General features: G+C 34.0%; 2 protein-coding genes across 2 annotated transcripts in view; one reads left to right on the top strand and one right to left on the bottom strand.

Annotated features, from left to right (window-relative positions):
* LOC149409774 (delta(24)-sterol reductase-like) overlaps positions 1–8,101 on the bottom strand; it is a 45,286-nt gene extending 37,185 nt beyond the window's left edge. The window contains exon 1 of the mRNA XM_089649092.1: positions 7,615–8,101. Within this exon, the coding sequence (XP_089505218.1) occupies positions 7,615–7,809 (195 nt within the window). The 5' untranslated portion in view covers positions 7,810–8,101. The remainder of the gene's footprint in view (positions 1–7,614) is intronic.
* Positions 8,102–9,023: 922 nt separating this feature from the next.
* Positions 9,024–15,461, top strand: part of Cdc14 (cell division cycle protein 14) — a 30,600-nt gene continuing 24,162 nt past the window's right edge. The window contains exon 1 of the mRNA XM_089649140.1: positions 9,024–9,447. The gene's annotated coding sequence lies outside the window, so the exon portion shown is untranslated. The remainder of the gene's footprint in view (positions 9,448–15,461) is intronic.

Below are 15,461 nucleotides of genomic sequence, written 5' to 3'. Positions count from 1 at the left end.
ATTAAAAAAAAAAGGATTTTTTTACCAGTTTCAATAGATTTAACAAACCTATAGTTTTTTATATTTTCAGGGAACATATTATAAAAAAGCTTTATAAGAAAAACTCCTCTGTCCAAAGGATGTTCTGGTATTCAATGGCTGATACATTAAAGAAAGAACCCAATCTAGTGTTGCGCACTTGTTGTTATCTTTTGGCAGTATCAATGTTGTTGAAAAATTTACAGAGAGTCTTATTATATACAACTGCCTTATTGACATAATTTTACTTTCACTATATAATAACTGCGACAAATACAAAAAAAAATTCCTGTAAATTAATTTTTGGGCAACATTTAAAGGCTCTAGGGTAAGTCTTGTGACAAGAACCCCAACGTACAAAATTTTATGAAATCATTGATTGAACAAGCGCATTAACATCCCGCTAAAGCACATGACCCACGGACAAAGATCCTTTAACTATTACTCCATTAAACTGTATAACTGCATGCCACCTTCCTTGAAACAACCTGCTGATAATTCACCAAGAAATCAACTAAAAAAACAGATCACAGACTGGATAAAATCTAAAGGAACACTATTTTTCGAAAACCTATTTACTCCAAACCAAACATAATAATTAATTTAGTTCTTCATATGAAGCGGTTACTTTGTGATGTGAAATTATAATTTAAAATTAAACAATAACTTTGTAAAGATCACTTATAGGTAAATACTTAGGACGGGTTGTTTCGGAGAATTTGAGCAATTCATCAAATTTCAACATTCATTTTCGGGTTCTGTGAAAGTCCTATTCAAGTTCTGTTACTATATCATTGTAGGCTAGTTGCTTGACAAAACTGAAATAAAAACAGAACTTGAAAAAATCTTTCACAGAACTTGAAAATGAACGTTGAAATTTGATGAATTGTTCAAATTCTCCGAAACAACCCGTCCTTAATGTCGACCGGGTTTCGCTACAACCGTAGCTTCATTGTTATATTGTAGGACAGTATTATACTGTCCGGATGAAGCTACGGTTGTAGCGAAACCCGGTCGACATTAAGTATTTACCTATAAGTGATGTTTACAAAGTTATTGTTTAATTTTAAATTAATTTAGTATTTAAAGTATACAATTAACTGTAATATAACTTTTGTTTTGCTTTTTTCCCTCTCAGCTTAACTGCTGATTAAGTTCCTTTCATGTATATTTCTTACTTTTCTTTTCATTACTCATATATAATATTATGAAGTTTAAATCATGTTCTACATTTGTACAATGTATCTGCACTCTTGTACTACAGTGTATCTACAGAACATTTTGATACATAACTTACCTCAAATTACTACATTGTGTCTATATAATATTATGATGAACATGTCAACACAGCTTCTAACTTCTAACCTAATAATGTATAATACTGCCACCATGGGTGGAACTACGGTGGAGACTCCCAAGGAGGATATTGTGTTTCCACCTATGACGGCAGAATAACACCCATGCCAACACCTCGGCACAGGTTCTCCTAGTGAGGTGTTCACAGAACATTACTACCTAAGCTTCAATCATGTGTATACAGTTGCATATCACATTTCATTCTACTACCACATTTTATATATGGAACATCTATCTGTATTACTTGCACCCAATGTCAATATGGATACCTATAAACTGTATGTAGATCAGCAACATCATCAGCTGTAGGCAGACTGATGGAACCTAAGCGCAAGCCAAATACTAAGTTTGGTGATCGCGCTTTCGGAGTATCTGGGCCGAAGGCTTGGAATAAACTCCCTCCGGAACTAAGATCCATAACAAGTCCAACAGAATTCAGGTCTAAACTAAAAACTTACCTTTTTAATTAAATATACCATTCCTAAGAGAAAGTCCAGTTATATTCCAATTAAGTCCTAAATCCTGTATCTAAATTTCGCTAATAAACAATTAGATAATGTTAATCTCAAGTGACCTACCAGGTAAGTATTGTGCTGTATATTATCTCCATAAATAGTTAAGTAATAACATAGATCACTGTAGAAATGTATTATAAGTTTGTACAGTGCCCTTGAGGTGATTTTGCACAAAAACGGCGCTATACAAGTCATCCAATTATTATTATTATTATTATAAGTGAATAGATAAATAAATAAAAAATAGTATACAGTTTTTAATGTAACTATGTCCAATATATATTGTCCAATATGTCTTGAAGATGGAGGCTAGCTTTCTTATTTTGTTTCTTAATATAGTAATATCTGGGGGCCGCACCATCTCCTTCCCCTTACCACTCCCTTCAGCATCACAACATACCCCAATCGGGGTGCCTTAGTCTCACTGGCTCCAGACGGTTGGGATTCTTATTAATAATAATAATGATTTATTGTCTTCTTTTCTTAGTAACACATAGAGATAATGATATCCTCACTGGGATCTCCCATGCTGAGGATGTCATATTATAATTTAATTATAAGAAATAGATATAAATAAATAAATAAATTTAATTATAATATTTACATATTATAATTTAATTATAAGAAATTAATATTACAACAAAGTAACATATGAATTTAATTATAAACATATATCATGTAGTATAATTTTTTTTAAATAATTTTAAAATAAGTAAGATAGTGTTTTTTTGTATAGTTCAGTTTAGTAGATTCGGTTTTAGTCTGTGTTTGATATCAGTATATTTTCTATTTCAGATCTCCCTATATTAAGTATCCAGCTTTTTATTTGAGATTTAAATGTTATAATGTTGAGGTTTTTGAGTGAGAGTGGTATTTTATTGTAGAGTTTAATACTATGATATAAGAAGCTTTTTTGCCCAAAAGTTGTATTAGTAGTTATTTGTTGGATAAGATTTTGACCATGAGATCTAGTGTTTCTATTGTACGCGTTTGCTGTTATTTCTTGGGTTTTTGTACTTATGAATGTAATTGAGTATAGTTTTAGAATATAGTTGTTTAATTGACATGATGTCAAGATTGGTGAAGATTTCGTCAGTGCTAGTTCTTACAGGAACTTTCAGTATAATTTTCATTATGGCTTTTTGAGTTTTAATTAGTGGATTTAGTATATTTTTATTTGCACTGCCCCATCCGATAATACCGTATTCTAACAGTGATTGGCAGAGAGCCATGTAGATTTTGATTAAGTCTTTTTTAATGAGCACATTCCTGATAGTTTTGAATAAATAACTTAGTTTTTTTAATTTTATTATCTAATGTGATTGGTCCATTTTACATTTCCATCAATTTTTAGAACCAGATATGTTATATGGTCAACGTTTTCTAATGAGCGTGCATTACCATTTTCTTTCAGATTTTAAAAGAATAACTAATTGTTTTTAAAACCTCTCACAAATACGTACATGGAGGTAGAAGATTATTATTCACGCAATATAAAATATGGTTTTAAACCATCTTTTATTAGACATTTCACGTTGTCTCTCGATCGCTAACAAAAAAAAGTGCAAAGAAGAGAAGATAGCAGTCCACAAGTGCTGGTATCTACAGCGTGTAGACAAAACATATAGACTGAATGCTGCAGAAATGAGATCTCTGACGCGTATATGTGGTATATTGTTCGATAGCAAACTAACTTTTGTGTATCATATTAATAACATTATCAATAAGGCTCTTAAGACTCTTGGATTTGTTTTGAGAATTTCAAAAGCCTTCAATAATTTAGGCACATTTATCATGTTGTACAAAACCCTTGTTAGATGCCAACTAGAGTATAACTCTACGTTATGGTCTCCCTTTTACAATATTCATTCCGATAATATTGAAAAGATTCAACATAAGTTCCTGAAGTATATAAACTATAAATTGCATATTCCTGTAGAAAACATTAATTATAACTAGGTACTTACTAGATAAATTGTCCCTATTAAAACTTTCAGAAAGAAGAATAAACACAGATTTAATAGTACTACATAAAATACTTCATTACAAAATTGACTGTCCTGAGTTACTCCAATTAATCAGCATCCACATACCCAAAAGATCTTGCCGAAATTTACTACCCTTTTATTTTTACAACACCAGGACACTGTCTTATCAAAATTCCCCAATTCCAAGACTTCACAGTCTCGGAAATGAATACTCTGATCTGGGAGATATATTTCATCTTAAAAATAATCAATATAAATATTGTTTATTTCAATTATTTTATATATCGAGACACAAATAGACATCTAAAATTTCCGCAATATATATATTTTTATTTTGAATATCTATTTATGTGAGACTTCTAATCATTTTTACTAATGTATCTTATTTTATTATATGCTTTTGTTGTAACATTTAATATTTTTTCGTTGTATTATGTTTCCTTTATTGTTTTAATTTTGTAGAATTTATAATAACTGCGATACTCTACTATTAAACTTTGTAGTGTGTAAAAGCCCATTAGGGCGTGTAATAATAATTAATAAATAAATATGTTCTAGACCAATTAAAAAAAAACTATTTACGATCCTGTGAGAAATGTGGATTCTTGCAAAGAATGCAAGGCGTAATTTTATTTAATTTAATGGTTTACACATAGTTCCCGTGAGCACTTAGTCCACAGGCCCATTGTGTTATCTCCCTTTTTACTACAACAGGAAGACTCTCAAACAAGGGATAATTCATAAAGCGTTTGTTCAAAATACTTTGCGAACCTTGAAAAAAATAATGATTACTTTTGTGCATACTTGCCAATAACAAAAATTTGGTGACATATTCCTTTTTTCGAGATGTGTGCGGAAGATGTAAACATGTATGCAGACAATTTTTAGCGGGTACACACCTTAGAGTAGAGGTTCCCAACCCCGTGCCCGCGTAACGATTCGTATGTGCCCGCCACTATTCGACAGTGAAATAATTTTTTCATAAACATTAATTAAAAATTTGAATTATTTTTATTTATTTGTTAGTTTTTAATTTTTTTGAGTGCCTAGGTTTATTAAATACATTCGTATGTTTGCGATATTGTATGTATGAGTGGTTCCTTTGCTGACAGTACTTGTCGCAACCTGTCTAGCGGCGAGCCAGACTGCACTCTTTACGCTAGCCTGGAACGGGGAGTTCTCTTTGCACATCACTCCTTGTACACGCAGAAAACCCGAAGTGAACGGACGCCACGAACTGAGCCGATGAACGGCGAAGGCGCCAAAACACATGGCACATGGCTCTGGCAGCTGTCTGTCAGTGAAAGTAATAAGCATGGCCCCGACAGCAAAACTGACAGTAGTGCTCGTACCTTCCCGATCGGGTCGGCGATCATCAGCTCACTTCAGGTTTTCGGTGTGTACAAGGAGTGATGTGCAAATAGCATTCCCCACCTGGAACCGCGTTGTTGTCATTTTGATTGCGATTGCTGCCCCGAGTTTGTCGATCAAAAATAGGTATTGCCCGCCACCCTACCGATATTTTAGAATGTGCTCTAGAGTACAAAAAGGTTGGGAACCCCTGCCTTAGAGGGAACATTGATTCTAAGTTTTTATAATTTGTTGAGAGTTTTTTCTTCATCATGTGTAAAGTTTGGTAAATGTTCCTTTCAGTTTGCATATTATGCAAAAGTTCAAGGTAAACACCCATTCACTATGCAAGGCCAATGACAGCGAAGGAATAAGTCTAAATAAAAAAAGCATTAATATCTAGACATTATGGTAACAGAAGCTGCTGTTTTATGTATACAAGATTTGATTAGATAAACTTTTATTCATATTATTCTGGATGGGAGAGAATGATAAAAAATAAATGTCTACTCGTATTCATGGATACATGAATTTGAATGAAGTCTGGATTACTGTAGAAATACATGACGTGATCAAACGAATCAAATACTTGTGTGGGGTCAAGTTAAGAGTCAAATATAAGAAGAGTATGTATGAAAGTAGATGAAACAAGAAATTTTCATCAAGACAACGTTGTGTTAACATTCAATTCTCTCTGTTTCCATACGCTTTAACAAAAAAGAAGTATTGAATTTTAACTATTTAATGTTTTAAAAAGATTCACTATTGCATGGGATTAGGCTTTGAATATTCTTTTTATGTGAATACCGCACAAGAGTCCCAACTGCTCCCAAACGTCTGGAGCCAGTGAGACTACATCACCCGTCCACCGTCCATCCGTACTTACAGGCTTCCCCAATGTTATTTTATTTTTAATGTTTCATTTTATTTAGTTATAAAAGATATAACATTTTTATAAATTCTAGTATTATAAATTGGGGTATACCATTCACGCTTACATCAGCCTTGCATTTTTTGCAAATTTACATATTTTTCACACAGTCATTTATGGTTTTACCACAATCGCGCCTAAGGAATCTCATTAGTACAGCATTCAGTCTACTTTCATCCTTCCGCTGCCAGTTCCAAGCCTCACTGCCATACATCAGGGTAGGTATCAGAACTCCGTTGTGGATTAATTAATTAATCAACTAACTGATATTATAAATGCGAAAGTGGGTTTGTTTGTTTGTCCTTCTTTCACATCGCAACCGAGTAACCGATCTACGTGATTTTTTACATAGGGATAGTCGGAGGACCGGGAAGTGACATAGGCTACTTTTTATCCCGGAAAAATATTTAATTCCTGTGGGAAAATTTTTTGTACGTACAGTAATTATTCACAAATACCATACGAGCGAAGCCACGGATAATGCCTAGAAAATAATATAGTTTATTATAAGTACATTTCATATTAAATAATCAAGAATGAGAGAGGGCACCTGGAATCAGACAATTCAAAGAACTCATAAAAGGACCAGATCCTAGACGAACCAAGAAACTACTCGATATGGACAGAAACTCACTGAGGGAACTGGTAGGACTACTAACGGGACACTGCCATCTCAGGAGACACATGGAGATATTGGGAGTGGAAAACACCAATAGATGCAGGAAATGTGAAGAGGATGAAGAGACTCCAATTCACCTATGCTGCCAATGTCCTGCCCTGGTGGGAACTAGGCTCAGAGACCTGGGGAGACATACAGTAGAACTAGAAGTTGGCTAAAGAAGGAGGTAGCGCAACATGGCATAATACCCCAAAAACAAATCACTATAATACTTTTGGCCGTGAAAATCTCAAATCATACCTAATAACCTATTTTGTGCATCTACATATGTAGTTGTTTCTTGTACTCATTATTGAAACAAAGTATAGTTTCCATATTTTTTTTTGTAATCAGTTGTGCGAAAATTAAAACGTATTTTTTTTAATGCAATACATACATTTTTTACAGATAAAATATCACTAAATGGCCCAACACTGAATTTAACATCAGTTTATGGAGTCTTACTACAAAAGTAGGCTTTAATTTCAGACAATAATTTTATAGTTGGGTATGGTGAGAACTATGTAAAAAAAATCATTCAAATATGTGTACTATTATCAAAGATATGACTGTTTAAAACAAAATCCATTTTCTCGAATGGGACCCTTATTTTCGCCCGCATGAACTGTGTTAATTTATTATGGATGTAAATATATCATTGTTTACGATGATCAAAACGCGTGTCAAAGCAAGAAACGTTGCATTTATGATCTCACAATAATTCTTACAAAATTACAGCATGTTAAAAAAAAGATACACGGATAGTAATTGCACAAATTAAAAATTACGAAAACCTACCTGCTTTTGCACGATCTTCACTTTATTATCGTGTTGTTTAGGGGCACTGTTCATCCAGAAGATCACATAATTTCTCAAAAACTCCCAAATTTGATACAAGAATGATAAAGGCAAGAGGAATGTAATCACAAAGATCCACCGATAGTTTATCAAAATGTGCTCGACAAAATCGTCAAACGAGAACTTTTCACCCATTTTACAAACAAATTAAAAACTATGTAATAATAAAAAGCGCCAATTTGAGTTCTTCATCCAATATCAGACACACTTTGATGTTTTATTATGTTATTTAAGTGGATTTCTTTCGGCGGTATTGACGCTGTATTAATAATGATATTTTAACAGAATTATAACTGAAATATTGGGCGAAACGCGGGTTCGTGCGACGGACAGCGGACGAATACTGAATTTAAAGCGATAATATTTGATTTAACCGCTTCGCGATGTAAATTTAATCGTTATCAGCAAATGATCACGTTCGTCACATCCGAATAGACGTCAATTTGCCGGCGAATAGAATAGACAATTTATGTGAAGACGTCAAACAACCCAAAGACAAAGGAAAGTTACAAAAGGGGATGGAGTCGAGAAATTAAAAAATTCAATGTAGTCTGTTTTTATAATTATAATATCAACGTTTAAATCATTTTATTCGTTAAATATTATATTATGTTCCAATTGTATTTATTGATAGTCTAAAAAATTAAAATCATTGGAATAATAATATTATCTGTCCCCCATTGAAAATGAGCTTTCTTTAAATTCCACTAGAAGTTTCTTTTCTGAAGTCGGATAACAAGTTTGATTTGCTATATGCTGTATGCAAACAATGCGTCTAGCATATTTGTGAGAAGGTACCATGGAGGTTGTCTCTTACAACAAAACTTCTTGGTATTTACAAATTCATCATAAATTAAAGCATGCTGAAGATAGTACCGATGAATTAAATCGTCTAAAGTTAATATTTTTGGGGCTGATCGAAAAACGTACGTGCTCACTGCGCGTGTAGCATTCGAATAATGAATTGTACTGCGCGTGACATAGCGAGACGCATTTTACCGATGTTAAAAGCCCATTTAACTTTGGTAAAAAGTTTGTTTGAAAGCCCATAACTTCGTCATTTATGGAGATAATATAAAAAAAACTTACTTTCTTGTCGTTATTCCCTATCACACGTTTTCATTAAAAGAGATTTTGATGCCTTTGCTATTAAGTTTAATTTTTTTGAAATTTTCTAGGGATTTTTTTTCGGGGTGTGAGTTTTTTGCATTTTCTAGGGATTTTTTATGCCTTTGCTCGAGAATTTGTCGCAATTCTGGGGATTTTTGATGCCTTCGCTAGGGAATTTCTATTTTCTGACCTGGCAACGCCACCCGATGTCATTTTTAAATAAATGGCCATCAAACAAACGTCATCTATCAAAAAGCAGTTAGATTTCTATTTACACCGCTTCAAAACAGGCATTTCCCTAAATGCCGAGCGGTTTTAACCATCACAAGATCAATGCCGTACGTTTGAACGTTACAATTCGCGTGAGATTACAATCTTTGAGTTATAAATAGATGAAGTATTGTAATTCTAAGGTGGTTGCAGCGCGCGCATAGCCGCAGCAGAATGGCTACATTGGCTATGCCAGTTTTACCTTCGGCTAATAATAATAAAGCATCCCACGTTCCTTCCCACACGGCGGCTTGTGTCCATTTTACGTTTTAATTGAATTATGCCAGCCTCACCGTAAAGTGAACAATTCTCGTTTGAAAAAATATTTGCGAGCAGAATAAGTTTGTGGTTTATTGTTTACTTGTGTGATAATCTACTGAAAACAATAAGGCGGTAAGTTCATTATTATTTTATTAAAACTAACTTATTTTTCTATGTGAATACTGCACAAGAGTTCCAACTGCTCCCAACTGTTTGGATCCAGTGGGACTGTGACTGCGACTGTGGCATCCCCAATTGGGGTATGTTGTGATGCTTAAGGGAATGGAGTAGGGAATGGATGAGAGAGATGAAGATTGGGAAGTACCTGGCTATTCAGATCTGGTTATCAAACACAGTTAAAGCTATTTCAAGCAACATTTAGATTTTTAATGGTGGTCTTTGGGTTGTATTTTTGTGCAATATTATGGAATAAAACTCTGGATTTGTTTATCAGTAGTTATCAGTTTTTATTTAAAAAATAATTTGGGTAATATTATGTATCACTAAATTAATGTTTAGTCAGCCTCTCGGAAGCTGGGCGTACTATACAATGATAATAAAATAAATAATATTTGGATGATTTGTATAGCGCCGTCTTTGTGCAAAATCACCTCAAGGGCGCTGTACAAATTTATAATACATTTCTACAGTGATCTATGTTATTACTAACTGTATATGGAGATAATATACAGTACAATACTTACCTGGTAGGTCACTTGAGATTAACACTTAATTAACATTAACTAATTGTTTATTAGCGAAATTTAGATACAGGATTTAGGACATAATTGGAAAATTGGATATAACTGGACTGTCTCTCAGGAATGGTATATTCAATTTAAGGGCATGACAGCTTAAAAAGATAAGTTTTTAATTTAGACCTGAATTCTGTTGGACTTGTTATGGATCTTAGTTCCGGAGGGAGTTTATTCCAAGCCTTCGGCCCTGATACTCCGAAAGTGCGATCACCAAACTTAGTATTTGGCTTGCGCTTAGGTTCCATCAGTCTGCCTACAGCTGCTGATGTTGCTGATCTAAGAGTTAACTGCCTCAGACCAGTGTTTTCCGGGACGCATAGTTCAGAGATGTAGGGTGGGGCCATTTCATTGATGGATTTAAACACCATCCAGCATAATTTGTACTGGATTCTTTCAGGGCACTTGAGCCAGTGAAGGTTACAAAGGTGTTCTGAAATGTGCAAATATTTTGAAACCCCGGTTATGAGCCGTGCTGCCGCATTAAACACTGATTGAAGTTTGTCAATTTGATATTTCGGAAGGCTGGCATAAATGCCGTTGCAGTAATCGAGACGTGAGACTATGTAAGAGTTGATAAGTAATTTTGTCGCTTCTGTAGGAAGATTTCTTCAGACAGACTTGAGTTGTCTTAGGTTAGCGGTCGGGGAACCGGGGTAAATTACCCCAAATGGGGTATAAATGTTTTTTTTGGGGTAATAAGGAAATTTTTCTAGTTTGCTATTTTGGAAGTCTGTGAAAATATTACTTTTGATGACATCAAGGATACAGTTATAAAACATCTTACCAAACTCGAGAGCGGTTCTCTGACTGCTTTCCAGATCTTGATATACATACTTTCAATTGGGTTGTAGATCCTTTTAAATGTGAAATTGCTAACATACCAGAAGAACCTCCGGGTTTGGCAGAAACAATACTTGAACTTCGATCTAATACCGAAGGCTTTCAAAATTGCACATGAGGAGGGGGTAAAAAAGTTGCTGCCATTTGCAACAACCTATCTTTGTGAACAAGGCTTTTCCACTCTAATGAACATAAAAACGAAGAACAGAAATCGATTAAACGCCGAAGACTGTATTCAAATTGCTCTTACATCTTCAAAAAGTCCGAATTTTGAAGTAATTGTATCAAACATGAAGCAGCATCATTTCTCCAAAAACTGAAGGGGAAACCTGAAAATCTGAATTTTTGGTGGATGCAATTTGAGAATTTTATTTTGTTTGTCTATTACATACTTACTATTTTCATGAAACTTTTTTTCCGTGTAAATTAATTCAATAAATAATGTTTATTTAAATATACATTTATTGTCTTCTTTTCAAAATGGGGGGAAGGGGTAATATCGACTTACGCAAAAATATTTTGGGGTAATGGTTAAAAAACTTCCCCGACCGCTGTTTTAGGTGAATAAAACCAGTGCTTACAGTCCTATTAATTTGACAATGCCCACAGGTACTTTAATGGTACACAACTGCTGACCCTGGACAAATCGCAAGTGCGCCCCTCTGTTGAATTCTTCAGCCACCTCTGGTATGAAGCCGATAAAACCCTTGTTTCTGTGCAGAAACGGGTGTTCTGTTTGTTAGATTCCTGTTTTCTAATAATAATTCATTGTAACCACAATAGTTATTATTTTCACGAGTTATTATTACACCGGCCCAATTATTATACCAACAGAATTACTTTTACATAAATAAACACACTTCACCACAATCACATCAGACCCGATTATGGGCACTTTTAAAAAAAATCAAATACATCTCTTTGAATTATCTTTTATTTCGGTAATGAATGAATGCAAATCTTGAAAGCGGAAATTAACCCACTTTCTGACATCCGATCGAGCTTAAACTCGGCAGATAGACTTGTTGTCGATGACAATGCATTCTATCAACTTTTGGTGGCAATCAGGCGTACACACAATATAGACATTACAGCAGTTTTTTTTTTTTCCAAACGTTCCTGGCTTTTACCCTTCAAGGGTGTTCTAGGCCATCATTTCAAATTGTGGAGAGAGCGAAGGTGAATTTATAAATTAATTTTGTTTTAACCCTTAGGATACGACCAACTACAATAGCAGTTCTGTTAAATCATGACTACCTTCAGGTGCACTGCAATGTGCAATGTATAGAGCTAGGTTTTAGAAGTTTTGAACGAATTTCAATATTGTCCACAAAAATTCCTAAGTAAAACGTTGACATTGTAGACGCCTGTCAATTATTTAAAATATAATTTTCAATATTATATTCGTATTTTCGTGAAAAAAATTGAATCCATTCGTACTTCCGCATCTCACGCCCCTCCGCCAATATTCACTGTAAATTCAAAAGGAATTTTGTCTTCCTTCAAACCCACAACGCTGGAAGAAGTAATAAAAATTATTTCAAGCTCGCCTGATAAACAGTGCAGTCTTGATCCCATACCGACATGGTTATTAAAACAATGTTCTACTGTTTTAGCTCCATTCCTAGTTCATGTTTTTAATAAATCACTTAGCACGGGTGACTTTCCTGAACCACTCAAGTCAGCTGTAGTTACACCAATACTGAAAAATTCACAACTAGACGCCGATAACTAAACCCGTTTCAAACTTACCATTTATTTCAAAAATCCTGTTGAAAATTGCTGCCGCACAAATAACCAGTCACTTGAATTCAAATAAATTATTCGCAAAACGTCAATCTGCGTACAGAAAGTTCCACTCAACTGAAACCGGACTACTTCGTATGCTATCAGACATAACTCTTGCCGTAGAGTCAGGTAAGTTATCACTTATCTCACTCCTAGACATGAGTGCAGCGTTTGAAACGATTGATCATGAATTCCTCATTAGGAGATTATAGGAAACATTTAGTTTGAATTCCGACATCAAAAATTGGCTGGTATCCTATTTATCCAATCGCTTACAAGCAGTGAGGGTTGGAAATAAATTGTCTAACTTCGCAACACTTTCTTCAGTGGTACCCCAGGGATCCGTTTTGGGTCCACTTCTCTTCATCGTTTTTACAAATGATGTCGCCAAAATAATCTCTACGCTGACGATCAGCAAGTTTATTTTTACTGCGCTCCAAACGAAATCAATAGTCTCAAGATCCGTCTAACTGAATGTCTCTCAATAACAATCCATAACAAGTCCAACAGAATTCAGGTCTAAACTAAAAACTTACCTTTTTAAGCTGTCATACCCTTAAATTAAATATACAATTCCTGAGAGAAAGTACAGTTATATCCAATTATGTCCTAAATCCTGTATCTTAATTTCGCTAATAAACAATTAGTTAATGTTAATTATGTTTTAATCTTTTGACCTTTTGTCAGCAGGACTCTCTCGGAACATCGCCTTGCACCGCAGTTGCAATTTAAATATGTTTGATAGTATATTCACTTGAGCGATTGGTGTCAAATATATATATATATATACTAGCTGACCTGGCGTTGCTGGGTGTTATCCTTAGGCGGTAGACATATACCATCGCAGACTTTTCTGCGGGCTTTTTTAAGATATACAATTTCGTAGTACATTATTTGGATGTATCTCATAAGGTTTAGCCAGCATTAACAATGACTTGATTACAAAACATCGACTTTTTCTACTTTCTATAAATATAATATGCGTGTATTATATATATATATATATTTATATAAACCTTCCGGAAGACATTCTCTAAATGATAGTAAAAAACACTATAAAATCCTTTGCATAATTTAGAAGAACTAAGTGCACCATAACACACTCCAGAAACATAAAATATCTCGGCGTTGAAATAGATGAAAATCTTCGATGGGACACTCACATAAATAGCATTACAAAGAAACTTACAAAGCTCATGTACTACTTTAGAAACATACGCAATTTACTAAATAAAAATGATCTATATAAAGTCTACTATGCTCTTTGCCAATCACGCTTAGAATATGGGATTATTGGATTATTGGGATCTGCCTCAAACCTTCACATGAAGCAGCTCGTTAAAACACAAAAAGTAATAATAAAAATAATCCTGAAAGTACCCATAAGGACTACATCAAAAGAAATTTTTTAAAAATTTAACGTGTTCAGCATTATAAAACTGTACTCAAAAAATGCACTACTCAATTTTAAAGAAAAATATGAGTATCTTGTTGAACAACACACCTACACTACAAGGACGAAATCCTCAAATCTACCAAACATTCCAAAATTAAATACATCTTTCGGCTAGAAAAACCACTATTTCCTTGAAAAATTATATAATGCCCTTCCTATTGAAATTAAAAACACCATGGATATAGAAAAGTTTAAAAAAGACATCAAATTATGGCTAACTAAACATGAAGATGAGGAAATCATTAAATTTATGAAGTAACCCCAACGCAACCAACCGAAAACAAACATAAATACTTTTTGCTTAATTTATTTTATATTTTGTGGGAACCAACAAATTAAAAGATGAGGAAATCATGATCAACACAAATACAACAAACTACAGTCCGCCTCGGAACAGGAATACCTAGTGAGGAGGACTGAGAACAAACTACATCACTTTATATCTTTTTTTAATTAATATTGTATCTTTTTTACTTTACTTTATATTGCCGTTAAATAGACAGACGCGGATAGCGACTTTGTTTTTTACCATTTAGAGACACATTTTCCGCAGTATTTAATTATTACCATTCCTCAAAATATTAATATGGAAACATATGAAACTGCTTACTGCGGCTTAAAGCCAATGAATCCACCCAGATTTCACCGTTCATCCCATATTTTTTCGTTCTATAAATTTGGCATAACATGGCAAGCGATCGCTCAAAACGTTTTTGCTCGAGTGTATATATGTAATAATTATCCAAGTATTATTCTCCATATATTTAATAAGATGTTTTATTATAACTTAACATAGAACCATCTTTAAATTGTGTGGGTGTTAAAAATCTGTTTTTTGAAGTGCGTTCATACAGTGGGATTACCTTATATTATAACGCCTACGCTTGTTTATAAATGATTCATTTATTCAAGCATCACACTCTACAAGGTGGCTGGTAATTCATGTCAAATATTAAATGATGTTATGGTGAAGCACTGATAACAGTGTTGTGGAGATATTCTCAGTATTGCCGTGATGAAAATCACCATTCATAATTGAAATGTTGCTTTAAATTGCTTTAACCGTGTTTGGTGGATCTGATCTGGATAGTAAGGTACTTCTACACCTTCACCTCACTACTCCTGTCAGTTTGTTTTTTTGATGCCATAGTCCCATTGGCTCTGGGAAGTTGGGACTCTTGTGCAGTAGAAATGAGATCCTTCAAGCATAAATGGAACAAACGATTGTGGAGACCTGAAAATAAGGCTAAAGTTATTGTAATTAGCAAGTTTTAGAAAGTTTTGCTTTGGCGATTTAGACATGT

The sequence above is a fragment of the Hesperophylax consimilis genome, chromosome 29 (genome assembly GCF_061612785.1).
Source record: "Hesperophylax consimilis isolate HC1 chromosome 29, BYU_Hcon_1.0, whole genome shotgun sequence".
NCBI classification, from domain to species: Eukaryota; Metazoa; Arthropoda; class Insecta; order Trichoptera; family Limnephilidae; genus Hesperophylax; species Hesperophylax consimilis.
This window is presented reverse-complemented; position numbering and strand designations above follow the sequence as displayed.